This window comes from Microcebus murinus, chromosome 4 (genome assembly GCF_040939455.1).
Source record: "Microcebus murinus isolate Inina chromosome 4, M.murinus_Inina_mat1.0, whole genome shotgun sequence".
NCBI lineage: Eukaryota > Metazoa > Chordata > Mammalia > Primates > Cheirogaleidae > Microcebus > Microcebus murinus.
The window spans coordinates 108,686,104-108,712,840 of NC_134107.1; the positions used below are offsets into that span (position 1 = coordinate 108,686,104).

General features: G+C 42.4%; 1 protein-coding gene across 4 annotated transcripts in view; it reads left to right on the forward strand.

The window, feature by feature from the left end:
* Positions 1-26,737, forward strand: part of LOC105857301 (beta-galactosidase-1-like protein 2) — a 53,428-nt gene that overhangs the window by 20,931 nt on the left and 5,760 nt on the right. For 2 of the 4 annotated variants that reach the window (XM_076002665.1, XM_076002667.1), the window contains 15 exons: positions 5,040-5,148; positions 8,003-8,095; positions 11,630-11,711; positions 12,677-12,741; positions 15,406-15,490; positions 16,293-16,430; positions 17,138-17,218; positions 17,849-17,955; positions 21,547-21,693; positions 23,933-24,001; positions 24,472-24,559; positions 25,231-25,318; positions 25,524-25,632; positions 26,261-26,377; positions 26,487-26,550. In XM_076002665.1, the coding sequence (XP_075858780.1) occupies positions 5,040-5,148; positions 8,003-8,095; positions 11,630-11,711; positions 12,677-12,741; positions 15,406-15,490; positions 16,293-16,430; positions 17,138-17,218; positions 17,849-17,955; positions 21,547-21,693; positions 23,933-24,001; positions 24,472-24,559; positions 25,231-25,318; positions 25,524-25,632; positions 26,261-26,377; positions 26,487-26,550 (1,442 nt within the window). Of the gene's footprint in view, positions 1-5,039; positions 5,149-8,002; positions 8,096-11,629; positions 11,712-12,676; positions 12,742-15,405; positions 15,491-16,292; positions 16,431-17,137; positions 17,219-17,848; positions 17,956-21,546; positions 21,694-23,932; positions 24,002-24,471; positions 24,560-25,230; positions 25,319-25,523; positions 25,633-26,260; positions 26,378-26,486; positions 26,551-26,737 lie in introns of those variants that run through there. The other 2 variants (XM_076002666.1, XR_012919015.1) reach the window with 2 other exon arrangements.

The following is a 26,737-nucleotide window of genomic DNA, read 5'->3' on the forward strand; positions in this document are numbered from 1 at the left end:
TTTTAAGGTTTCAATAAATGCCCATTCCCCCATCCCCCCCACAAGTCTGAGTCTCCAGCATGACCATCCCCCAGATGGTGCACATCTCACTCATTATGTATGTATATACCTGCCCCCCTCCCCCTCCCACATGCCCAATACCCTATTACTGTAGTACCTATGTGACCACTTAGGTGCTACTCAGTTAATACCAGTTTGCTGGTGAGTATATGTGGTGCTTGTTTTTCCATTCTTGGGAAACTTCACTTAGTAATATGGGTTCCAGCTCTAACCAGGAAAATATAAGATGTGCTATATCACCATTGTTTCTTAGAGCTGAATAGTACTCCATGGTATACATATACCACATATTATTGATCCATTCTTGGATTGATGGGCACTTGGGCTGTTTCCACAGCCTTGCAATTATGAATTGTGCTGCTGTAAACATTCGAGTGCAGGTGTCTTTTTTGTAGACTGTCATTGGATCTTTTGGGTAGATGCCCAGCAATGGGATTGCTGAATCAAATGGTAGATTCACTTGTATCGCTTTAAGGTATCTCCATATTGCTTTCCACAGAGGTTGAACTAGTTTGCAGTACCACCAGCAGTGTAGGAATGTTCCTCTCTCTCCACATCCACACCAGCATTTATTGTTTGGAGACTTTTGGATAAAGGTTATTCTCACTGGCGTTAAGTGATATCTCATTGTGGTTTTGATTTGCATTTCCCTGATGATTAGAGATGTTGAGCATTTTTTCATATGTTTGTTGGCCATTCTTCTGTCTTCTTTAGAAAAGTTTCTGTTCAAGTACTTTGCCCACTTTTTAATAGGGTTATTTGATTTTTTCTTCCTGATTTTCGTGAGTTCTAAGTATATTCTAATTATCACCCTCTTATCGGATGCGTAGGATGCAAAAATTTTCTCCCATTCTGTAGGTTGTCTGTTTACTTTCATTATTGTTTCTTTGGCTGTGCAGAAGCTTTTTAGTTTAATCATGTCACATTTATTTATTTTTGTTGGTGCTGTGATTGCCTTTGGGGACTTCTTGATAAACTCTTTGCCTAGGCCGATGTCTAGGAGAGTGTTTCCAACATTTTCCTCTAGAATTTTAATAGTTTCATACCTTAGGTTTAAGTCTGTTATCCAGCGTGAGTTGCTTTTTGTGAGAGGTGAAAGGTGTGGGTCCTGCTTTAGCCTTCTACAGGTGGCTATCCAGTTTTCCCAGCACCATTTATTGAAAAGGGATTCTTTTCCCCAGCGTATGTTTTTGTCTGCTTTGTCAAAGATTAGATGGCTATATGAGGATGGTTTTATATCAGGATTCTTATATCTGTTCCACTGGTCAATATTTCTATTTTTGTGCCAATACCAGATTGATTTAATTACTGCAGCTTTGTAGTATAGTTTGATATCTGGCATATTAATGCTTCCCATTTTGTTTTTGTTGCCTAGAATTGCTTTTGATATTCGGGGTCTTCTTTGGTTCCATAAGAAGTGTGAAATTATTTTTCCTATATCTGTGAAGAATGCTGATGGGATTTTAATAGGTATTGCATTGAATCTGTAGATCAGTTTGGGTAGTATAGACATTTTAATGATGTTGAGTCTGCCGATCCACGAGCATGGTATGGATTTCCATCTGCTTACATCCTCTGCTATTTCTTTCCTCAGTGTTTCATAGTTCTCCCTGTAGAGGTCTTTGACCTCCTTGGTTAAGTATATTCCTAGGTACTTTAATTTCTTTGTTGCTATTGTGAAGGGAATTGAGTCTTTGATTTGGTTCTCAATTAGATTGTTGTTGGCGTATATGAATGCATCTGATTTCTGTGTATTGATTTTGTATCCTGAGACTTTACTAAATTCATTGATCAGTTCCAGGAGTTTCTTGGCTGAATCTTTGGAGTTTTCTAGATATAATATCATATCATCGGCAAACAGTGAAAGTTTGATCTCTTCTGACCCTATTTGGATACCTTTAATTCCATTTTCCTGTCTGATTGCTGTAGCCAGGACTTCCAGCACTATGTTGAATAGAAGTGGAGATAGTGGGCAGCCTTGTCTGGTTCCAGTTCTAAGTGGGAATGCTTTCAATTTTTCCCCATTCAGTATGATGTTGGCTATGCGTCTGTCATATATGGCTTGTATCATTTTTAGGTATGTCCTTTCTATGCCTATTTTCTTAAGTGTTCGTATCATGAAAGGGTGTTGAATTTTGTCAAAAGCTTTTTCTGCATCTATTGAAAGAATCATGTGGTCTTTGTTTTTGCTTCTGTTTATATGGTGAATTGCATTTATAGATTTACATATGTTGAACCATCCCCGCATCCCTGGGATGAAGCCCACTTGGTCGTAATGGATTATTTTTTTGATAAGCGTCTGGATTCGGTTAGCTAGGATTTTGTTGAAAATTTTTGCATCCATATTCATTAGGGATATTGGTCTGTAGTTTTCTTTTTTGTTGCATCCTTTCCTGGTTTTGGTATCAGAGTAATATTCACTTCATAAAAGGTATCAGGGAGGTTTCTGTTCTTCTCGATGTTGTGGAATAATTTCTGCAAGATAGGTACTAGTTCTTCTTTGTAAGTGTGGTAAAATTTGGGTGTGAAACCATCTGGACCGGGACTTTTCTTTTTAGGGAGATTTTTAATTGCTGTTTCTATTTCAGCTCTTGAGATTAGTCTATTCAGGAAATCTATTTCTTCCTGGTTTAGCCTAGGGAGGCTGTGTGTTTCTAGAAATTTGTCCATTTCCTCCACATTTTCCAGTTTGTGTGCATAAAGATTTCTGTAGTATTCATAAATTATATCTTGTATCTCTTTGGGATCAGTTGTGATATCCTTTTTTTTGTTCCTAATGGAGCTTATTAGAGATTTCTCTTTTCTGCTTTTCATTACCTTAGCCAATGGCGTGTCAATTTTGTTTATTTTTTCAAAGAACCAACTTTTTGTTTTATTAATCTGGATAGCTTCCCTGTTTACAGTTTCGTTTAGTTCTGATTTGATCTTGTTGATTTCACTTCTTCTGCTGGGTTTGGTGTTGGTCTGTTCTTCTTTTACCAGCTTAAAGAGGGTTTTTTTATCTGTTTATTTTTTACTTTGGATTAGATCTTTTTTTTATTATGGCAAAATAAACATAATATAAAACTTACCATTTTAACCATTTAAAAGTGTGCAGTTTTGTAGCATTAACTACATTCAAAATGTTAAGCAACCATCACCACTATTTAATCTAGGACCTTTTATCACCCAAAAAGGACACCCACGCACTCCTCTTTCTTCCTCCCCCACCCAACCCTTGGCACCTCCTATTCTACCTTTTGTCTGTACAGATTTATCTATTCTGGGTATTTCATACAAATGGAATTGTATAATATGTGGCCTTTTGTGTCTGTCTTCCTCCACTTAGCATGATATTTCCAAAGTTCACCTGTGTTGTAGCATGTACTTCATTCTTTTTTTATGGCTGAATAATATTCATTAAAGAGTATTTTTTTTTAACTTCTAAATAGCTTTATAAAAATCTCATTCTATTTTCTTTTAAGAAAAATCTGTTCATGTATTTTCCCACTTTTTGATGGTTTTTTTTTTCTTGCTGATTTGTTTGAGTTCTTTATAGTTTCTGGATATTAGCCCTTTGTTGGATATATAGTTTGGAAATATTTTCTCCCATTCTGTAGGTTGTCTATTTACTTTGTTGATTATGTCCTTCGATGTGCAAAAACTTTTTGGTTTAATTAAGTCCCATTTACTTATTTTTGCTGTTGCTGTATTTGCTTTTGGGATCTTACAAACATATGAAAAAATACTCAGCATTACTAATTACTGGGGAAATGCAAATTAAACCCACAATGATATACCACCTTACCCCATCAGAATAGCCATTATTAAAAAGTCAGAAAAACAATAGATGTTGGCATGAATGTGGTGAAAAGGGAATGCTTATACACTGTTGGTGGGAATGTAAATTAGTACAACCACTCTGAAAAGCAGTATGGAGATTCCTCAAAACTAGTAGACCTACCATTTGATCCAGCAATCCCACTACTGGGTATCTACCCAAAGGACGCAAAATCATTTTATAAAAAAGACATCTGTACCTGAATATTGCAGCACAATTCACAATTGCAAAGATATGGAGCCAACTTCAGTGCCTATCAATCATGAGTAGATTAACAAAATGTGGCATATCTATATCTGTATATGCACACACACATACTGTGGAGTACTACTCAGCCATAAAAAGGAAAGAAATAATGTCTTTTGCAGCAACTTGGATAGAACTGGAAGCCATTATCCTAAGCGAATTATCTCAGGAATGGAAAAACAAATACCTCATATTCTCACTTATAAGTAGGAGATAAACAAGGGGTATATATTGTCATAAAGTGGTATAATGGAAATTGTAAACTACGAAGAGGGAGGGAGGAATGAGGGTAAGAGATAAAAATCTACCTCTAAGGTACAATGTACACTATTCTGGTGACAGGTACGCTAAAAGCCCTGACTTTAGCATGATATAATTCATCCATGTGACAAAAAACATTTGTACCCCTAAATTTTTTGAAAAAAAAAAGTCTCATTCTAGACTAGGGATTGGCAAACTTTTCCTATAAAAAAGCCAGATAGTAAATATTTTAGATTTTGTGGACCGCATACAGTCTCTCCTGCTACTATCCATCTTGCTGGTATAGCATGAATGCAGCCATGACAATATGCAAACAAATGGATGTGGCTGTGTACCAATAAAACTTTATTTGCAGAAATTGACTGCAGATCTGATTTGGCCTGGGGGCTGTGGTTTGATGAGCTCTGCTCTAGATCATGTCATTTTATACAACCTCAATTTACATTTTGAGGAAAGAGATGATGGCCCAAGTGCTGATTTGTTTGTAACTGGTACCAACTGCTTTTTCTTAAAGTTGGATTAACCCCTCACAATATGCTGTTCTGGTGTGGCTATGCAAATTTGGGCTGTCTGCAATTTCCAGCCTCCTATGCTTGAACATTCTCATTGCTGTCTCCCATCCTAAGCCTGTGTCTCGCCTTTCTAATCTTAGCTGGCTACTCAAGGACCCGAAAATGAAGCTGAGAACAACTTACAAGGGCTTCAGGAACGCAGTGAATCGCTATTTTGACAAGCTGATTTCCAAGATAGTACCACTCCAGGTAAAACCCAATCCCCATCTCTGAGACCAAGGGAGTGATTGCCTGGATGGTTTCCTGGGTAGGGTTAACTTGCTTTCTGTACGCTCAGGAACAGGAAGCATATGCAGCAGCTAATTCCAGTTCCTTATTGTAAAATTACAGGTTTTAATTGCTCTTCTTTTATGCCTTTCCTGCACCTGCTGCCCAACTAAACACTCACATACTTAGATCTACCTTTTTCCTGGAAGGACACTTGGACCTACACTCTGTATATTTTTATTTTGTCTTGCCCATTATTTATTTGTTCTCTCTATTGCCATATTAGAAATTAGTAATTATCCTCAAAATGTCTTCATTTATCTCCTAATGATAGCTATATGTGTCAGTCCTTCACAAACAGTAGCTGACCTTAGGCCAGTGGATTTATAAAAGTTGCAGTTTACTTAGCTTTTAATATACCTCTCTGCAATAAAACCATTGTGCATATTGTTTAAGTGGAAATAATATGCTCCTATATTTCTAAAATGGCTGAAAAACATAAAATGGACCATATACTAGCTAGAAAATGAGTTGAGAGGAGTAACAAGTACATAGCGTCTATTAGGTGTCAAGCTTTGCTCTAGGTAATTAACATTTACTTAGCATAGTTTATCCTCACAGGGATCAATTGAAGGAGACTTTGTAGATAGAATGGAGGCAATGACAAGGCTTGCATGTGGCCAGGACGAGGCTCCACATAGTGTGAATTTACTGGCAACAGAGTTGGTTCCTGACATGGGTGTCTCAGAGTTAGTAAGTGACTTAAGAACATAAATTAATGTGCCATGTGGGGTGTAGTAGAGACTGGCCTTTACTGAGAGTAGAGCTACCCTGTCTAGTATGTGCCACAGTCTCAGGTGCCTACTTAAATTTAAATTCATTACAATTAAATGAAATAAAAAATGTAGTTTCTCATTTGTACTAGCCACATCTCAAGTGCTCAATGGCTACACATGGCTGGTTGCTACCATATTAGACAGTGCAAATATAGAACATTTTCTTCTTTGCACAAAATTCTACTCAACAATGCTAGACTAGAATGCTCACCCCATCCCTAATTTAGGACTTCTTAGTCTTTGAAAATCTTGACTGAAAAACTAAATTAGTAATCAGAAAGTTGCTTAATGAGCATAAAACCAGGCCCTAAGGAGGTTAGGAGGTCTTGATAACATTCTATAGGCCTTATGATTCACCACTTCCTTACAACTGAATATCTTTCTTTTAGAACTTTCAGTTGTGTTTTTCAGATTCAAGGTCTCTTGCTTCAGATAATTCTAGGTACTGTCAACTTCTGGATCTTTCCTCTTTTCTATTTTCTAGTCTGTTGGATTCCTCATTGATTGGGTAGGAAGGGGAAAGGGAGAAGCAGGTTTTGAAAAACTTGCTCGATGTTTGTCAGTAGGGGATATGCAATTTAAAGGTTTGAGAAACACTGTTTCAGGCTTTGTGTCTTTTTTTCTTCCTTATCAGGGTTTACAATATAGTCAGTTATTCCTTGCTAAATATTCTCCCATTTCAATTCTCTGCATCTAAAGTTTCTCCTAGGTCATGGTGATCAGTTTTTAGTGTGCAAACACTTCAGTCACACTTATACATAGTCCTGGGTCTTGCCCAGATTGCTACTTGCATTATCGGCATGAGTTTAATTCTTAAGTGTCAACAATATGTTTCTTATCTGATTGTGTCATGTGTTCCAAAAGTAGACTGAGCAAGTGCAAAGTGGGCACAGTGAAATTTGCCTAGGATGTGACAGGTGTAAGATATGTTAGCTGACTGGGATTTTGAGTTGAGAGAGCTATAAAGATAGGGGATTACTGAGCATGTTAACATTGGCTGAAAGGGACAATGAGGAGGGAGGATTTAAAGATATTTGCCAAAGGACATTATTGCAAGGGCAGAAGGGGCTGAGATTGACACAAAGTTGGGAGTAACAGAGAACCATGAGGAACACCAACATTAAGAGGTGGGTAGGACAGAAGGAACCCACAAAGGAGTCTGAGGAAGAGTAACCAGAGCTAGGAGAGAATGGATTACAGAAGACAGCAGCAGAGAGGGTTTCATGAATGAGGAAATGGCCAAGAGTATCAAATGTTGCTAAGAGAACAATTACATTAGGACTAAAATTTCGTGATTGAATTTAGCAAAAAGAAGGCCAGTCTTAATAACTAAGGCGGAATTCAAAGAATGAAAGTGAGGCTACAGTGAGTAGAGAAGTAGATGGGAGGGTGGGTCAAGAGTGAGTACAGAAATAATTCACAAAGTTTGGTCATGAAGCTGAAGAGGGCAAGAGGGTGCTAACTGGAAGGGGAGTGGTCCAGGAAAGTTATTTAAAACATAGCGCTTTAAGTCAATTTAAATGACGATGAGAAAGGTTCGGTAAGGAAAGAGACGAAGATACAGAAGACAGAAGGGATACACCAAACAGCAACGTTCCTGAGAAGTGGGCAGGAGATGAGATCCAGCATACAGGTGAGATAACCCCTAGAAAGGATGACAGACACCTTAGTCATTGATGTTGTCACTGGTGCTTAGGTGGCAAGATTGTTCTGAAAGTTTGAGGCCCCATGCTTAATACGTTGAATTAGGGAAAAAATAAGGGTGGTTAATTATTTAAGCAATATTAGACAAGGTAGGATTCCGAGTATATGACTTCTTTCCCGAGGCGACTGCTACCTTAGTGTGAGAGAAATTGCCAGAACTGTATTGCAACTTGAGGTTGACTTTAGGAGTGTTATTTCTATGGCACTCCAGATATGTGTGTGCTTAGTAAACTCAGCAAATCCAGTCTTTTCTCACCCTTACCTCACTCTGAAACTCTCATCTCCTTGACCCTCAGTATAACCAGGGAGGTCCCATCATTGCTGTGCAGGTGGAAAATGAATATGGTTCATATTATCTGGATAAAAAGTACATGCTGTACGTTAAAAAGGTAAGTGCTCCTTTATTTTTTCTCCATATTTACTCACTTATTTTCTCACTGTTAGTTTGTGGAGCAAACATATCCTGAACCATGGGATATGAAGATGAATAAGGTCCAGTTTAATTTCTCCATGCATTTACCTTCTAGAGAAGGGACTGGAAACTACTTGTATAACTCTAGTGTAAGGCAAGGAAGTGATGTCGAGATATCTTTCCTTTCTGTTGATATCATAACTCTATTTGGGTTGATGTTTGTATGATACATATTTTTCTATTCTTTTACTTTCAAATTTTTTGTATCCATGATTTAAGGTACATGTCTTTAAAGTAGTGTATAATTAGAATTTGCTTATGTTAATTTGTCATGAAAATTCTTGTCTCGTAAATTAGGTATTTGGTTCATTCACATTTAATGTAGTTGCTGATATATTTGCATTTAAATCCACCATCTTATCATTTTATTTCTAGATGTCCTACCTGTTCTATGGTCCCTTTTCTCTTCTTTCTTGTGTCCTTTTGGATTGACTATTTTTTAATTAAACCATTTTCTCCTCTACTAGCTTTTAATACGTTTTCACTATTCTTCTAATGTTTGCCATACAGATCACAGTTTCCATCCTTGAATTGTTAACATCTAAGTTGAAATGTTTGCCAATTCCAGGGCAAAGCAAGAACCTTAGCACAATTAATTGCATTTTCCTCTCTCCCATCTTAGGTACCATTGTTATCATTTCATTTAATGTTTTATATATATGTATATGTTTTAGACCTGTAACATTATTGTCATTTTTATCATTAAGTAGAATTAATAGTCGTTTAGATTTACCTGTATAATTTTTTGTTGCTTTTACCCTCTGCATCTCTGAGCTTTCATCTCTCTTGTTTTTCTCTACCTTTAGTATTTTCTTCGTTGCATGTATACTGGTAATGAATTCTTTCACTTTTTATGAAAGAATTTCACAATAGTCTAGTTCATAGTCAGTTTTGAAGTACATTTTGCTGTAAGTAACATTCCAGGTTGGCACTTATTTTCTTTGGGGATTCTTCTGGTATTCATTGTTTCTGTTAAGAAGGGAGTTATCAATAAAATTACTGTTCCTTTGAAGATAAAGTGTATCTTTGCTTCTGGCTGCTTTCAATACTTTTTTCTTTGGTTTTCAGCAATTTTATTAAGATATGCCTAGGCCACATATGCCTAAGTGTGGTTTTCTTTCTACTTATCCTGCTTACATTTTTTGCACTCTTCAATTTTTGGCTCAAAGTCTTTAATTTGTTTTGGAAAATTCTTAGCATTATACAGATTTAGATATTTTCATCATATTCCACATATATTATACTATTTTCTGGTTGATTTCTTCTAAATTATCTTCTAATTCATTAATTTTCTCTTTAGGTTTGTCTAATTTGATGTTAAAGTTATCCTATTAAGTTCTTAATTTCAAATATTTTAATTTTTAGGTCTAGAATTTTTATTTGATTCTTTTTTATAGTTTTCCTTGCTTTGTAAAATTTTTTATTTAGTTTCTTGAACACATTAATTATAATTATTTCAACACTGCGTATAATAAACCTAATATTTGAGCTCCTATTGATCTGTTTCTATTGTATTTTTTCTCATGGTTTCAGTAAAGTATTATCTTTTGGTATACCTAATAAGTTTTTAATTTAATGTCAGACATTTATTTATGAAAACATTAAAATCATTTGAAGCTTTTGATCATCTTCCAGATGGATTTATTTTTGCTTCTGGCAGGTATTTGCAAAGATTTGAAGCTGAGCTTCAGTCCTTGTGTGAGCTAATTTAATTCATGTTCATCCTTATTCCCAGGAGATAGCCCTATAAATTCTAGCTCAAAGCCATTGTCTCTAAACTGTGGCAGTCCCCAAACTGTAGTTTCTTTCCCCAAGTCTTATAAAACTGCTGGTGTCTCTACTCAACTCCTCAGACTCTTCCTGGCTGATATTTTAGGAATCAGCCACTGTCTTAAGGCAAAAGCAGTGCCAAATGCTAGCCTCCCTTTCTCTCTGGGATCTTGGCTCCTTACGTTCTGCCTTACATATCTAGTATCTCTAAAAAAACTTCTTTAAAAGTGTTTGTCCAGTTGTATAATTGTGGTTAGAATAAAGTTTAGTTGGTGTCTTAGTCAATTTTCTATTGCTACAACACAATAATTTATGAACAATTTTATAAGGGTAATTTATAAAGAAAAGTTTATCTGGCTCATGGTTCTGGAGGCTGGGAAACCCAAGAGCAGCATGAGGTGGAAGGCATCATGAGGCAAGTGAGCACGCGAAACAGGAGAAAGGGGACAAACTCTCATGATAATGAACTCATTCTGTGGTGATGGCATCGATCCATTCATGAGGGCAGAGCTCTCATGACACAAGCCCCACCTCTAAACTCTACCAAAATGGCAATCAGGTTACCAACACTTGAACTTCTGGGGGCACATGCAAACAATAGCAGTTGGAAACAAAAATAGCTCATCATCCCTAGAACTATCCCTATGAATTATGAGCCATATATCCTGGTTTGTCCAGGACACCCCCAGGATGCTGGAATGATTATTACTACTCTCTTTTTTTCTCAGGTATCTAGTAGGATAAGTGATATGATCACCTGCCATTGAGCCATGTTTCTCACTGGGGCTAGAGATGTGACTCATGGCATTTGAACAGGACCCATGGTAGAGGAGGGGGCGACACTGATTGGTATATGACATGCTGGCTCTTCTCAGAGCCACTTCTCTGCCTCCCCTCTTTTTCAAAAAAGTTTAGTAGAAACAAACTACTTCCTCATACCTAACAAAGGGCACTAGGGTTAATTGCAGGAATATTTACATTTTCAGGATATTCTGATCCGAAAGATCAGGAAGGTGTACCTTTGGCTTATCTCAGTACCTGTGGTCATAGTCCCAGGATTCTACCATGAAGTAGATAAGTCTCCTAGCCTCTTCTCTCTATCTTGGATTTAGAATCTATCTAGAATTTTTTTTTTTTTAATTAAAGTAGGAACATTAAAGGTTCATGCAGCAAAAAAATGTGACTGTGGCTGGACTTAGCCAAAACTTGCCTGCCTTTGCCATTGACCAAAGGAAAACCCACAATTGTGCATGTGTCCACAAATGCCTCTTGTGTATTGGGCCCATGGGATGTGGGTGATTTGGGTGAAAATGTGGAGAAGTCTGTTCACCTTAAACTCTCTGATACACTGCAGAAAATCCAGAATTCAGGTCCTCAAGGGAAAGCACTATATTAAGGTGAATGCAAACAATCCCACTGCCTCTAGTATTAGGTTTGAAATTTCATTTGTCACTTTGGCCTTGCTGAGTGTGGCTGAAGCAGGGATGAGATTTTTGTCCTAATTTCCTAACTTATAAGTAGCTGGATGGGGAATTAGACCTTCCTCTCCATTCCTCAGCTTTGCTTTATTAATAGTATTTTTGTTGCTTATTAATAAACTTATTTTATAAGTTTTTCCAGAGAGGAGCAATCCCGAGGGGCCAGAGACAGTTCATTTACTTCACTGTGAATTTCTCCGTAGGCCCTGGTGACAAGAGGGATCAAGGTGCTGCTCATGACTGCGGATACTGGACTAGAACTGAAAAGAGGCTACTTAAAAGATGGTACAGTTTTGGTTTTGCCCTAGTTCCTCCATTAGTCAAGTCTGAAACAGAACCGGAGTCCCTGTGCTGTGCCATCCTTCCTGTCTCTGTGGATGAGGCCCCATTGTCGTTAGGTGAAAGCAGAGCTGAGTTGAGGAGCCAGTCAGGTCTTGCTGCCCCACCAACTGTTACCCCCAGGCGTGCACCATGCAGAACACTCGCTCCATCCTCTCAGCCCCTTGGTGGCCCAGAGTGTGGCCTGGCTGGGACTTGAATAAAGGGTAACTCTGTCTTTGACACGGGAAGTGTATGCCGTGTCAGAGAAATTGTCCTGTTGTGGACCCAGCCCCACGAGCTCATGGGGTAAATAAGCCCAGGAAATAAAAGCAGTGGAGAAATATAGATAGGATTACAAAGAGCAATGTGGGTTGATACACCGAAAAATGGGAAAAGGTAACATGTAGACAAATGGAGCCAGAGAGCCTTTTGGAATTCTTAAACCCAAGCAATTTTGTCAGGTGCCTTATCCTCTGCTTTTCCCTCCCCCAGGCTTTTTGGTGATCCTTCCTCATGTTGTAGTGGAAGGGTCAGAATAGTGTTCTGATTCGGAAGTCAGGAGACCTGTAGCCAAGTTTTAGGTCTTAGGTTACTCACCTCTCTGGGCTCGATTTCCTCATGTGGCCTGCACTATTCATCAGTGTGATGTGGTTTATTTTAACTGCCAGTCTTACTTCTCTGGGTCGTTCATTGCAAACGCTAAATGAAGGGGTGTATTTGAAAGCCCTTTGTATGTTGCATGTTTGGATCCAAGTGTAGGATCACATCTTTGTAGCTAGCCACAACCGTGTCAATGGGAAATGCCTGTGAGGGGCGTATTCAGGACGTGTTGAGCCCATCATCCCTTCTGGCCCTGGGGGGGTGTCCTCTGCCCTGCCCTGTAGTGGTCACAGCAGGGCACGTGCAGAGTTTCTCCTTTTCTTCCCCAGTGCTTGCCACTCTCCACATGAAGAATATCAAGAAAGTAACTTATCAAGAGCTTTCTTCAATTCAGGTAAGGACACTTTAGGGCTGGGAGACATTTTGATTCTTGTCCATGCTAGGATCTCTTCACTCATTTGCTGGGGAAGTTCCCAGCAGTGATTAGTTTAGTTAAAACTTGGATCTATCGTGCCCTTGAAATACCTCTTTTAAGTGGCTGTAGGTTTGATTAAATTAAATCCACAAGCCTACAATATCTTGCCCATAACCCTCAGCATTAATTAAAGTTCACTGTAATTTGCTTCCAGTGTGTTTCTTAGACTTGACTAAGAAAGAGAACAACTTGAGAGAAGCACAATTCTTAGGGCAGAAGTTGGGGCATTAACTGAACATAGGGAGAAAGCAGAGCTTCTGATTCCCTATTTTATTTTTGTGTTTTCTGTCAAAGAGAATCCTCTCCAAACTGGACAAAGTAGAGCTCACATAGTAGGGAGAGCTGACACTTGAGCTAGATGAGAAGGTAGAGGTTTCAAATTGAGATCAGAATGAGGACTTTTTTGAGTCCTCATATATACTGGTGATCAGACAGACATACTCCTTGCCCTTGCAGAGGCTGCATCTAGTTCTGCTCGCTGTGCATGGGGGCTGCCTGTGTCCTGGTCAATATTCTCCTGAGCAGAGAGAGAGAAGTTGTGTTTATCAAGGGTCTGTAGAATGCTTAATGGAGTGGGGTCCACCCACATGTCCATCAACATGGAGTAATTGTACAGCCCCTGCATTAAAATTAAAAACCAAATGATAGCAGCAAAGTTAAAGGGCCAAAATGTAAAAAGGGAGAGGGCTATCTTGATGGCATTTTACATCAAAGGGGCTTTGGAAGTCAGTTTACTAGATGCTCCACCTAAACCAAGTCTGTGACATCAACTGCCAATAACTTTGAAAACTTGAGTTTCATTGATAGAAATGACCTTATCACATTTCTGCATACTGGCAAGAAGAAATTTGAAGCATTTGTTTTTTGTTTTTGTTTTTTCTGCTCAGGGCATGATGTCTTACGAGATATTTTAACAAAGTGGACTACTTCCAGGAAATATGGTTTAGGGCTTATGTAAAGATAACTCAAGGAACTGTGAGTCTCACATTAAAGATAAGACTTATTTGGTGAACATCTCCAAAATTTTAGAGTATTTCCACATGAAAAGGAAATTCTTTGCAGTACTAGAGAGCAGAATTAGTTTCAATGGGTAAAAATTGAGAAAACATATTGTCTCATTATAAGGATTATAATTTTTAGCAATCTGAATTCTCCAAAAATGGAATGGACTGCCTTGTGTAGCATTGAATTCCTTATCACACAAAGATGAAGGGTGATGGCTACAAAGTGCCTATAGATGTTCCAGTATCTATAGATGACAATGCCTATGTGAAGTAAGAAGTGATACACTAGAAAAGCTCACATAAAAAATCATTCCTAATGTTTGAAACTATGAGTCTTAGTCCATTTCTGCTGCTACAATAAAATACCATAAACTGAGTGGCTTATAAACAGCATAAATTTATTTCTCAGAGTTCTGGAGGCTGGGAGGTCTAAGATCAAGGTGCTGGCAGATTCAGTGTCTGGTTAGGGCCCACTTTCTGGTTCATAGATGGTGCCTTCTATTCACAGCTGCTTCCTCACATGGTAGAAGCGGCCCGGCACTCTTTTTACAAGGGCGCTAATCTCACTCATGAGGGTTCCACATGCATGACCTAATCACCTCCCAAAGGCGCCACCTCCTAATACCATCATTTTGAAGGTGAGGATTTCAACATATAAAATTTGGAAGGACTCAAACATTCAGACCACAGTTCTGTGGTTTGAGGTTCGGTGAGATTGAGAGGAGCTTGAGCCACATGGCCACAGTTTAATTAGCCTTCAAGGATTCAGAACATTATTTTTGGACTTCAATAGAGTTTTAAAAAATTTAAATATTAATATAAAGATTCCCAGGAAGAACTATAGATAAAGATAAGATGAGATCACATGAATTTGTGGTTGCTCGAGTTGGCAGTGTTGTAGGACTCTCTTTGAAGCATTTGGAAGCTTCGGCATGAATGTGGCTGCTACAGGTGGTTTGTTGGAAGGGCCCCAGAGTTGGAGGTTGTGACAGAAAAGAGAGCAGAAATTCAAAGGACTGATTAACTTTATAGTTGGAAAAGGAGCAGAATTGAAAAGGCCTATGACAGAGTCCAGCCTGAACAGACAGGCTAGCGGGTCCCAGTGATGAAGGAACAAGAGGTGACACAGTGAAGGCAAGGTCAAGAGTGGGGGCTGGAGCATGTTTGGCAGTTCTGGGCTTGGAGAGTTCTCGTTTATGATATTCAACTCGTCTGGTACTCATTTGTTGACCAGTTTTAGTGCTTTCTCTGTGTTAGGCACTTCCTTACTAGAACTCTGTTCATTCAACGATATGAAAAGATTCTATTTCTAGGAAGTTCTAGAGAGAGCAATGTTGAAATGGCAGTTGATTTTACCAAAGCTTAGGCAAGAAGACCAGTGAAACCACAAGAGGAATAATGAGACCAGGAAAATACTGTGAGAATGGCAGAGTAGAACTCAGAGTTGGTGAGCAGTAAGGGGATGCCCTGAGTTGCCAAGGGTGGGGGTGTGAGAACCAGATTTCACAGTTCCCTTCCAAATAATTCAAGCTTCTAAATCATAATAAACTTTTCTAAATTGCCACTTGGTTTTTCTCAGGGCCATAGCCCCATAATGATGATGGTATATACAGCGAGCTCTTTTGACACGTGGGGTGCTCTCCGCAACAGTCTGGATCATCATGGTGGGTGTTCCTTAATTCCTTTCTCAGGAGAACACGGGCCACAGATAGCACTGACTCGTTTTTCCTGCTGATCAGTATACTTGAGATATGGGATACAAGGCTCTTACGTCATATAGCTCTGCAAATATCAGTGCGATTGAGTAGATACCTCATAGACATCTGTGCTGGTGAAGTGACAGCATAAAATGAGCACTGAGATCATTGTAATTGAAACTTAAGTTTCAGCAATTTCCCCTCTAATTATATTATGTGGAGGCTATTAAAGTAAATAGAATGATTTGTTCTGACAGGCAGGAAAATTCGATGAAAGCGTGTTGGATAGAAGTAGAATGTTACCTGGTCCCAGATTTTCTGACCCCAATTCTGCAGTCCTCCCTGGTGAATTGTAGTGATCTTTAAAATGGAGTATGAAGGTCAATGTTCCTGGTGCCACAATTTCAGATCAGTCACTGTTGAAAGTGCTAAGTGCTTCAGAAGAAACACTAAGCCAGACATATATTTGCCTAAGATAAAGAGGCACAAGCAAATGTTTGATACATGCTATTTGTGTGCTAGAAAAAATATCTCCCAAAAATGTGAAAGCCAGAGGAGAAAGTAATGAATGACTTTGGGTTATGAAAATGTTCCTGGGAATAACTTCACCAATCCTTCTCAGTCAATTCTGGCTAATCCCACACATTTTCTGGGCATGAGATATTGGTTGATTGTGAATATTTTAGGTCTAGATGATTTGAAAATCCATGACGGGCTATACATTCTCACACACTCTTCTATTTCCCCCTTTCTTCCTACCTATATGCAGTGCTAATGATGGAGGTGCGTGAAATGTTCAAGCTTAGGTTCTCCCTCAACTTCTATATGTTCCATGGTGGCACCAACTTTGGCTTCATGGGTGGAGCCGCATCTTTGAACACTTATCTGCCTACAGTCACCAACTATGGCAAGTACATGTCCTGCAGAATAGTCTCCAACCAAGGTTACCCCACCATTTGAGACTGGAGCGTCCTAGGGTAGGCCTCTGAGGATGATTTCTGAAACTGTTCATCTGTTTTGCCCTTGACATATGCTAGGGATTGAGGATTTGATATTTATTCCTCTTGGCAATACTAGAATTTATTTACCACTGGAATCTAGGCTTTCTGGGACTTTGCAAGCTAAGAAGTTGGTGGCTTAATCTTGTCTATCCCCTGCACAGACCCTTGCTTTTAGAAGTTTCCTGCAGAAACAGTTACTTTGGATCTTCTGATAGCTCCAGGGTGTCAATTGATATGTCTTCGCCAATCTACAAGTCTATTAAGAGACCAAGTGGGAAGTCAAGTGTGAAAGAAAGAAAGGAGTTCAGCTGGAAATTGAATGGGAAGGAGAAAACCCTGGATTAGAGAGCCTTGGGCTCTCAGCCAGAGCTTCTTAGACACCCATGGAATGGTGCTGTTTACCTCCTGTTGAAAGCCCTGGAAAGGTTTCTAGTCTCTTAGTTTGAATTAACTGAGAAGTGGCATTTTTTTTTTCTAATGCTAAGTTTTTTCTCCCAAAGCTTCTATATTAAGAATCCTTTTGCTCAGTACCAAGCTCTCATCTCTTCGTAGGGAAAGAAACTGAAGCTGAGGCTTTCCTGGAGAAAATGACACATTTCTCTGTATTTTTCAGACTATGGGGCACTGCTGACTGAGGATGGAGAATACACACCTGAGTATATCACATTCCAGGAGTATTTTGGCTCTGTTTTAGGTACCCAGCATCGGCTTCAATCCAAATGGTAGCTTGGCCTTCTCAAGTGGTCTCTGTCCTGTGAAGAGGAGCGTGAAGAAATGGGTGGAGATTCTTTTGGGAGATACCCAGTTTGCTCCAGTTTATTTTATCATTAGGCACTGGGGATTCAAACATGCACAAGATACAGAGGCTGCTCTCTAGTACCCAGCACTAGGGCCATATTGCTTTGTGTTGAGTGTACATCAGAATTTTCTGTGGAACTTCTAGAAACCAGAGGTTCCAGGCCCTTCCCAGAGCTCTTAGATGAGTATGTCATTGTAGGAATGGGAAAGGAGGGGTAGAATCTGTGCATATGTATTTTTCCATTGGGATTTTGGAGATTCTGCCAAGGAGCCAGGGTTCAGAACTCCTGGGCCCGCAGGTGGGACTGATGTGCCAGCTTTTCCAGGGCGGCAGGGCACCTGCCTCAGAGCTTAGGGATATGAGAGGAATCTCACTCAGTCACTCACTGCCTGTGACTCTTGGAATTGGAGAGAGGTGCCCTGTGACTGGGCCCTTCACTCTTCCTGGCTTTGATTTAGCAGGGTGCCCTTGAATGGGGGAGGGAAAGGATCCTGGAATGGCCCAACCACCTGTTTTTCATTGCAGAAGTTCCCATGTCCCTCCAACCAGGCCATAAACAGAAGACTGTATATAAGTCAGTGGTGCGGCTACAATTCGTGTTACTGTGGGAAATCCTGCCCTACCTGGACCCGGTGAGCATTTCCTAGGCATAGACACATGAGAGAGTCTTTGGAGAAAAGAGAGAGGAGAGAAAGGCTTAGCTACAAGAACAGAGAGTAAGTTATTGGGGAACAGAAACAACCCTTAGCAGTTCTCGTTTCTCTAATTTTACAATTCAGAATAAGAATTCAGAAATTTGAACTTGAAGAAATAGTATAAACATTGCAAGATACTAGGAAGATTCCCTTTCATAACCTAGCTGGGAAGAGACCCCTTGTCTTCCAAAGATGGGTAGAATGAAGGTACATTGGATGTAGGACAGTGATAGTCAAATTTTTGTTTTAGTCGCAGGACTCTTTCTCCAAACTTATTGCAAAGCTCACTATGTAAAACATAAATATAAAACATAAACTAAGTCAGGGGTGGTAGTTCTGTAGCTCTGTGCTTCTTCCTCCCTAAGGGCCAGCCATCCCTTTTCTAGGGCAGTCCACGTGCCACTTCTAATTTGACCCTAGGGTTCAGAGGAACACAGTTTGAAAATCGCTGACTAAGGGAAAAAAACTGCATACTATTCATATAGCACTTACTGAATATTACTGTTTGGGGAACTGTATTATCAAGACGTTGTTTTGGGCAACTTCCTGTCTAATGAGTAAGAAAAGTGGGGAAAGTAGAGAGGGGAGGGGTGCAGGTCTCATGGCAGCAGAGTGAAGGTGGCGCAGCGCGGTCCAGGGAACAGTGTGCCGAACAGGGTCTCTAGGGGCAGACCACCTGGGTTTGAATCTGTGAGGCAGTGTTACCACCTGTGAGTCACTTAACCTCACTCCACCCATGTTTCCTCATCTGCAAAACAAGGCTAATAATTGTAGGTGCCTCATAGGATTGTATATGAATTAAACCATTAATAGAGACACAGTCGAATGCTGCACGTCACAGGATCCGAGGTGACATTTCAGTTGAGGTGATTGTGAGACCTGGAGGATCAATGGGAGCTGGAGGAAGACAGCAGGGAGGAGGGGAGAGGGAAACGAGCGAGCGAGGGGCACAGCAGTCCTGGTGCCCAGGGGTAAGGCAGGGGGGAACTGCGCCTAGGGCCCTGCAGCTAGAATCAGAGTGGAAGGTCTTCCAGGGAGAGTGGTGGGGAGGAGGCCAGGCACCAGTTGGAGGGCCTTTGTGGTTGTGTTTTTAACTTTTTCCTGGAGAATTTTAAAAAGTGGAGAGAATAGTGGTGAGCCCCCAGGGGCTCCACACCCCGCTTCAACCTTATCAATACAAGGCTAACCTCATTCCATCTCTACTCTCCTCTGTCCTCCTACCTTTTACATGATTACTTTTAAGCTGACCTCAGACATTATATGATTTTAGTGGTAAATAGTTCAATATGATCGCAAAAGATAAGGGCTTTTTAAAAAACACGTAACTATAAAATCATTTTCATCCTTAATAATAATGGTAATAATAGTTCTTTAAAATCAGAGATTTGTTAGGAAATGTTTAGCAACTGGCTTTCTGGAAGGAAAACTCTGATGAGTAGTATTTGCCAATTTCTGTGGCGTAAATCCTCCCATCGTGGCTACTTCCGAGCTGCTAACATGATGACACTGCACACAGAGTTGGGGAGCTGTGTCCATGGCTGGTTCTCATGAACTAGTGCAAGCTGACTCTAGCACATCACTGCTGAAAATCATAAAATAGCCAGTGTTGGAATTTCTTAATTATCGTATACCATTTGTGTAGCATTGATTTGTTAATGTCAGGATCCAAATGAGATCCATCACCCATTGCATTCAGTTGATATATCTCCTAAGTTTCTTTTAACCTGAAGATTTTTTTCCTTCTCTTATTCCATTTATTTGTTGAAAAACCTATATTATTTATACTCTGGAATTCTCTGCATTGTAGGTTTGGTTTTGCTGGTAAAGCCCTACTATGTCAGGTGACATGTCTCTATATTCCCTGTGTGTTCTGTAAATCAATAGTTAGATCTAGATGTTTGTTGGGATTAAAGGTAGGTTTTTGTTCATTTGTGTGCAAGTATACTTCACAGGTGCTGGTGGTGCACTTTCTATGCCTCACATCCCAGGCATGTGATTGATGGCTGGTTGTTTCTGTTCTCATAATTGATCAGTGGGGTGAGGTGTCGTGAGTTGTCCTATTCATTTTCAACCTTCCCATCAGACTTTTACCTCATGGTTTCAGCAGCCATTGGCAATTATCACCTAGACGCAGTATTTCGTTAAAGGCTTTGTGGAAACGGTATCATTCTAATTCTATAATTCCTTCAGTGCTCATTCATTTGAATTCTTCTGTATAGAACTTTCCTTCATCAATTATCTTACTACCCTAAAATAAGGACAGTTTGTATAGAGAAGTCAGGACAAAAATTCAACTATTTTCTTTCATCAGAATAATGAATTTACTTGCACATTACAATGTTTCTATGCCACTGCAGTCTCGTGTTGATTCTCAAGTTGTCCCCGCCTAGGCCAGCGGGAGCCCCTTCAATCTGGCTCCTGTCTCCCTTCAACATGACCCCCACCACAGACTTTTGTATCTTCTTTGCTTTTTGGACCTCCAGGATGTTTCCAGCTGGGTGGCTTCACAGACCTGGATTCATCTGTTTCTCCAAGGGATTCTGAAAGGTCATGTTTTTATGCTAAGAAGTGTGGATGCTTCCCTGAAACTGATGGGAAGTCATTTTAAAGCAGGGCCAGGAATCAAAGAGGCGGCGGTGCGTGCGTTTCAGAAGGATTTCTTTGGTAGCGCTGTGGGGGACAGATTTAAGTGGGGTCTTGCTAGAGCACTGAAACCAACAGCAGTCTCCTGAACTTGAACTAGGTAGTGGGAATGAAGAAGGAGGATTCACAAAACACATGTTTAGAATTGGACTCTACAGGAAGTCATGACTGGTTGACGGAGGATGTTGAGGAAGAGGGAGAAAAGGAGGGAGAGGACATGCCTGAGCTTTCTACCTTTTTGCCTGGATGGATGGGGTTGCTCTTCTTGGAAGCAAAAGAGTGGGATGGGAATTGTGGTCGGTGCGGTGTGGGTGATGCTGATTGGAACCTCTGTGGACTTCCAGAGGGTGGGGCCCAGTGGGCGTGAGGGTAAACAGACACGGGGTGCTTTAGGGTCGTGCTCGGTAGGCAGATGTATGAATAATCACAGCCAGTTAGACCATTGGCTGGGACGATTTCGCTTAGGTAGTATAAACAAGGAAAAGAAAAGGCCATGGATGGCAGAAGCTGGCACCCTGTGCTGGGATTCCTGTGCCCCTGTGCTGGGATTCCTGTGCCCGGGAGTCAAGTCCAGGCTCCACCATGAGTTGATGAGCCAGGCCCACAAATCACGCCATTTTCTTGACTGCAGCTTTTCCACCTGAAAAATGGAAATACCTCACTGACTAGCACACACAGAGAAATCTGAAGTTGGTTTGGAAAACAAAAGGGCAATTTGCATGCCATGCTTAAGGATGATCATCATTGCATATTCCTTTTTATACTCCTGTTCTAAAGGCTCTTGGGGCCACTCCTTTAGAGAGGTGTGCTTTGGGTGGGGGTTTCTGGGGTTCTTTTGTACAGCCTCAGCCTTCAGCCTGGTGTTTGGTCCTGTCTCTGCCACAGCCAATGAAGTCTGCCAAGCCAGTGTCCATGGAGATGCTGCCTGTGAACCAGGGCAGTGGCCAGTCCTACGGGTACACGCTTTATGAGACTTACATCTCCACAGGAGGCATCCTCTCCTCAAGGGGTCATGTTCAGGATCGCGCTGAGGTAGGAGGCAACGAGCACGTCTCAGTGGCATTTGTCTGCGGTCATAGCCCAACTGTGCTGTTGAGGGCACTAAACGATAGTCAAAACTTTTTGACCTTCAAAACATTGTTACTGTCTCTCAACATCTCTCCCTTCAGTGAAACCTTTTGTACATGTGCTGCTGCTACACTTTGCCTAAGGTATGAGAAACTAGGGAGGCTGAGGGTTCTTTTTAAGGAGACCTGGAAAGAGCATAAATAGGGCCTATACATATTGCATATCAGTCCCTAACGTTGCCATGACATATTACGGTTGGCTCTTCTCATTTTTTTTTTCCTTTTTTGTGAGGCAGAGTCTCACTCTGTTGCCCAGAGTGCTGTGGCATCATCATAGCTCACTGCAACCTCAAACTCCTGAGCTCAAGTGATCCTCTTGCCTCAGCCTCCTGATGCTGAGATTACAGGCACAGGCTGCCATGCCTGACTAATTTTTTCTATTTTTAGTAGAGATGGGGTCTCGTTCTTCCTCAGGCTGGTCTGCAACTCCTGAGCTCAAGCAATTCTCCCGCCTTTGCCTCTCAGAGTGCTAGGATTACAGGCGCAAGCCACCATGTCCAGCCTCATTTAACTCTTAAAACACCTGAGATATGTATTGCAAATGAGGAAACCTCGGAGGAGTTCAATGACTCAAATGCTGTTCAGCTGGAGTGTCACAGAACTCCATGGCAAGAGCTGTTTTTCTCCAGCTGCTGGTGGAATTTTCTTGCTCTTCATACTCTGTATCATCTTCCTCCAGGGCTTTAAGGACTCCTTTTCTGGTGACTCCAGCCCTCCTTCCTCTCCTCAGCTGCAGACCTGTACTTTTTGCTGTGTCTGGACATTCCTCTTCACGTGGTGTTTGTTCCACAGCTCTCCAGCTCCTCCTAGCATGAGCTTCCCAAGGAAACCTCGGAGTGGTTGGTGGCCTCTGAGCCTCCCAAGCTAGAAATGCTGCTCCCATGCACCCCTCACACTTTCTTCACTCCTTGATCCCACTTGGCCCCTGCGTGGTGCAGCATTTACTTAGTTGTTCTTTTAAAACTCAGGCTGTTGTCACCTCAGTCTCATCCTGATATGTCACTTCTGCTATTGTTAGACCCTCACAATTCTGTTTCAGACTATGCACTGTCATCCTCTGTCCCCCTCACAGTGCCATTGGAGTTTCTTCCCCAGTTAAAAGCCTCATCAAGCCACTTCTCTTGTAGCCCCTGCCGGTGATGTCCCTAGCCACCTGTCCACGGGTCCATGAGGTGGCCTGGCTTCTGCAGTGGATAGGGCTCACCATTCCTTCTGTGGTGCTTCCTGGTGGGCTGTCCCCAGCTCCATGGTAGCAGAGCTGTTGTGCTCTGATCGTTGCTTTGTGTAACTCTCCATCTCTGTTTCTCAGTGGTCGGGGTTGTATTTTAACCCAGGTGACCCCTCCCCAGTGAGATATTGAGTCATACAGCAAGTGTTCAGTAAATGATTATAGAATATATCAGCCTGTGATTAGACTCCGATAAGCTTACACTATGAATTCTGTATTCTGGATAATAATAACATATTTTTTCATAATTGTGGATTTTTCTTGTTAGAGTTTCTAAGTCATTTTAGTTGAAAAATTGTGATCTAAGCTAAACACTATAAGAAACAAATTATCCTTATCTGGGCTTGATGGCGAGAGTAGAGTCTTCTGGGTGGCTTAATCGAGGGCTGAGGCAACACTGTAGGTAATGGAAAAGAAACAAGTTCATGTCCAGATCATCCCTAAAACCAGGCAGGGCGGTGGCAGCAGCAGATTGTTATTCCGAATGGCAATCTGGAGATCCCCAGCAGAACGAGATCTGTTGCAGAGGTGAACCCGTGGGGCAAGGCAGGTGGGTGCCCCGAGCGGCTGCCGTACCTGGCATCCCCACACCGTCCCTTTGCCATCATTTGTTTCATGGTATCTATTCATTGTCTACTTTTCCTTTTTCCTCATTCCTTGTAGGCCTTTTTCATTTCCCCCTCCTTGCCGTAGAGTGGAGCTGGGGCCCAGGTTTCATGTCCGGTTTCAAGCTTCACCTCACGTGGCTCATCCTTGGCTACGTTAAATAGTCTGTTTTTGTGAACGTGTGGTCACCTGGTGAAATTTGGGGAGACACAGAGTTCCTTATTCCCCTCAATGTGCCCTGGCTTTTCCAAGGTCTGTCTCCTCCCTTTCCTGATGAGGACCTAATGTTGCTCTCTTCTTTCTTTGGCAGGTGTTTCTCAATGAGCAGCATATGGGAGTCCTGGATCACTCCACTGACCATCTGAATATTACGAGAAATGTATATACTCCAGTGTTAATGGACAGATAGTTGTCGTGCCTGCCGGGCCCTGCCCTCGGGTGGGGTGTGCCCAGGGCTGGGCCCGTGATATCCCCTCTCCCTCCCTGCCCTTGGGATTGCTCCTGGCAGAGGAGCCCCGCAGGAATGAGGGAGAGTTGTGTGTGTCTCCAAGGTATGGGTACATACACCTGCTTTAGGCGAGCACAGCTTCCCACCTGGGTATTTGCTGCTCAAAAACTCTGCATCGGTCACAGACCCAGTAGAATCTCTGCTAAAATGTACAAGTGACTCTGTCTTTCCCTGAAAGGCCTGGCCCAGGAGGGTGGGGCATGAGCAGGAGGAGCGGCAGCCTAGGGGTTTGCTTGGCCCGCACCTGGGTGTCCGAAGGCCCTGAGGCCTGCCTACAGGTCAGTCTTGGCTCCAGTGGAGACCTAGACGGTCTGCAGAAGAGTCTGCTCTGTCTTGGACAGGGCTACCAGGACCAGCACGCCCTGAGGATCCTGGTGGAGAATCAAGGCCGACTCGCCTACGGGAAGGCTATCAACACGGAGAGGAAAGGTGGGCTCCCGAGTGCAGACCCTGTTGCTCTTACCACAGGCTGAGCTCAGCGAGGGACAGGTGTGTGGTTTGGAAGAGAGCAGGGTCTCTCAGCCACGAGACACCCACATGGAGACTGTGATGACATCTGGCCTTGCTGGGAAAGGACGACAGTGTCCTTTCTCCTAAGTTCCCCAAATGTGCTTTCCCATTACCAAGTCAGAGCCAGTATACTGCCCTTCCTCTTCAGGGAGGGGTTTGGGAATGGCTCCTCAGGAGAAGGCCCTGGAGAATAAAGACGGTGAGGGTCCCTCCCTAGGGACATTGCTCCATCCTTCCCTGGAGCCAGTGCCTGTGCTGTCCTTCCCAGCCCCAGTGCTCCTGGCTAAAGTCCCACACACCCTCCTCCTCCCCAAGTGATTTGACACACCTGAGACAGGCTGCCCTGAGCCCCTGTGTTGGCCGCACCTGGCAGGGACTGCAGTGCCCTCTCCCCTGTTAACGTGGAGGACACAGGCTGCTCTCTGAGACGTGCGCACTCAGACAGAAAGGCCTGTGTAGGAGTTCGCAGAAACCTTCCAGCCAGATGAGGCCAGAAAAGCCACCTCCTTCAGGGAGAGCCCTGGCCACAGCCCTGTACATTGCTGCACCTTCCTGCCTCCTTCAGTCACCTTTGCTGTCCTCTCCTGCAGGCTTAACTGGGGACATCTATCTGAACAATTCTCCACTAAGAAAATTTACAATCTACAGCCTGGACATGAACATAAAATTCATACAAAGGTGAGTGCCTGACCATTAATTCCAGGTGATGGATCAAAAATGGTAAACACTTAGCAAAGTAAGGGACCCAGAGATTATCTGGACGAACCCCTCAGTTACTGGGGGGGGGGGCACCAGGCTCTGGGAAGAGGCTCACCTCCAAGTCACAGATGACACATTAGAGAGAAAGGTGTGACCATCCTCCTGGTCCTTGACTCTCTCTCAGGACAATTCCCAAGATCTGGAAACCGGTCTCAAACCGAGTTAAGGGCCCTGCCTTCTTCCTCGGTTTCCTGAAAGTTGGGGAGCCCAAAGACACCTTCATAAAAATGGAGGTTAGTGCCATTTCTCTCCTATGTCCCCCCAGCCTTCCATCCCCAAAGGACCTGTAGAGAAAAGGCTCCTTGGTGTGCGGGCTCTGCCTTGCAAGAGGGACTACCAGGGCCCTCAGCCACTAGACAGCCATCCAGGCGGCTGCCCGATCCCAGTGCTACCTGGGTGGGCTGGGAGCACTGTGGGGCTGGCTGGAGGAGCCACTGCGTGGGGAGTGTGGAGAGAGTTGCCCAGTAGTGCCCAGACATCACCCACCACACGGCCTGTGGTGGGGATGTCGTAGGTAGGGTGCCGACACACAGTTGCTGCCACTCCTGAAGTTCTACCCCACGAGTGATGTTTTGGGGCCGGCATGTTTTGAGCAGCTGATGGCGATCAGACATGGGAGGCGTGGTGGGAAGCAGAGCCCTCCCCCTGAGGCCTGCCGCGGAGCCAGCCTAGGCCAGTGGCTGCGGCGCAGAACTCTCGGGCCTCCCCCCAGGCCTTGGTTGGTCATCCGTTGTGCCTGGCATACCCATGAGCTGGTGTGTCTGGTGTGTGAGGGGTGTGTGTATGTGTGTGGTGTCTTCTCCCCTTGGGTCTTTACTTCTAGAACTCAGGTCTTGAGTCCTCCATTCCACTCTTTTTCAGGGCTGGACCAAAGGGGTCATCTTCATCAATGGACAAAACCTAGGACGCTACTGGAGTTTAGGTCCCCAGGAGACCCTTTACCTTCCAGGACCATGGCTTCATTCTGGGCAAAATGAGGTGAACTCTGCCCACGGTACCCCACACCTCCCTGTCCACTTAAGTGGACTCTGCCTGGCCTCAGAGGCAGAACTTGAATGTCACGACCACCTTACCTTCTTCTTGACAGATCATCGTGTTTGAGGAATTGACAGGTGGCCTAGCGATCCAGTTCGTAAACATGCCTTTTCTAGGTATGGCATTCTGTAGGGTCATTTGCAGCATTTGGGACAATACTTTTGGCTCTTTCTAGCTGAGATAGAAATGAAGAAGGCAGGGCGTGCACCATCTCCCAGGACCCTGCCTGGCAAAACAGATAAACTTTCTCTTTAGTTGCCCATTTTAAGTTGACCTGACTAAACTCCTCTAACAGCCAAAACC